The sequence below is a fragment of the Myotis davidii genome, unplaced genomic scaffold, assembly GCF_000327345.1.
Source record: "Myotis davidii unplaced genomic scaffold, ASM32734v1 scaffold8, whole genome shotgun sequence".
NCBI lineage: Eukaryota > Metazoa > Chordata > Mammalia > Chiroptera > Vespertilionidae > Myotis > Myotis davidii.
The window spans coordinates 2,322-3,261 of NW_006299520.1; the positions used below are offsets into that span (position 1 = coordinate 2,322).

The 940-nt window shown below is 42.0% G+C and overlaps 1 protein-coding gene across 1 annotated transcript in view; it reads right to left on the reverse strand.

The window, feature by feature from the left end:
- Positions 1 to 604: 604 nt before the first annotated feature.
- ARHGAP20 (Rho GTPase activating protein 20) overlaps positions 605 to 940 on the reverse strand; it is a gene marked incomplete at its 3' end in the record, with an annotated part of 61,957 nt that continues 61,621 nt past the window's right edge. Inside the window, exon 10 of the mRNA XM_006775250.2 lies at positions 605 to 766. Within this exon, the coding sequence (XP_006775313.2) occupies positions 605 to 766 (162 nt within the window). The remainder of the gene's footprint in view (positions 767 to 940) is intronic.

Genomic DNA, 940 nt, shown 5'->3' on the forward strand with positions numbered 1-940 from the left:
TGTCAGGAAAGGTTTTTTAAAAGGAGGCCGAGTCTAGAACCACTCCTTGCCCCACTGTCAGTTTAAAAGGCATTAGGGACAAGGAAGGCTCCCTGACTGCATCAATGAATGGAAGTTTCAGGGGCCTCAGAGAGCAATGTTTGTGTCAGTTGGCAGGCACATGCTTGTTTGGGAGAGTAAGCTTCTTTTTCAAAGTTTAATCAAATATATTTTTGAGAGAATTGCATTTTTTAGGAAGGTAGTGAGATTGTGAGGAAGTCATCATAGCTAGGATGTTTGTTTTGGTAAATGTGCACCATGTGCTTTGAGTATTTTAAATTTAACTTAATTTACATAATTTTTTGCACGAGGTAGCAGAAGTCATGATGAGAAGAGTGGCGTGGGATAAAAAAACTTAAAAAGTACGTCTGACATGCCATGCCAAGCCATTCATGGGCCGTGGCTTCTAAAATACAATCGTGACTTTGTGAAGTATTTTTTTTAACACTTTTTAGTTTCTAATCTATTATGGTTCTTTGCAGATGGGAATGAGGTCAACATGAAAGGAACCAGTTGTTTCTCCAGAGGTGCACTGTGGGGTGATGGAGGTAGGGATAACTCCTACCTTCAGAACAGACGCTATCACGAAAATGGATTCAGTATCCAGGGGCACGTCTGCTCCCGCGTCCAGCTTCTCCTTCAGCTCTTTGCACAATTTCACATTGCCGGACTGTCTGAAGATGCCTTTTGTGAGGGGTCCATTTTGATTAAGGAAAAAAAGAATATCCTATGGGGAAACAAAGGGGAAAAAAGCACTTTACACATACCAGCGACCTTTCTCTGCCAGAGGTGAGGGTGGGTGAGGGGATTGCTCTGGGGATGTGGCTGAATGGACTGCTAGAGGAATTAGTCAACTTATTTTTTGGTATCTCTAAATCTCTATTGTTCTCTCTATTCCACC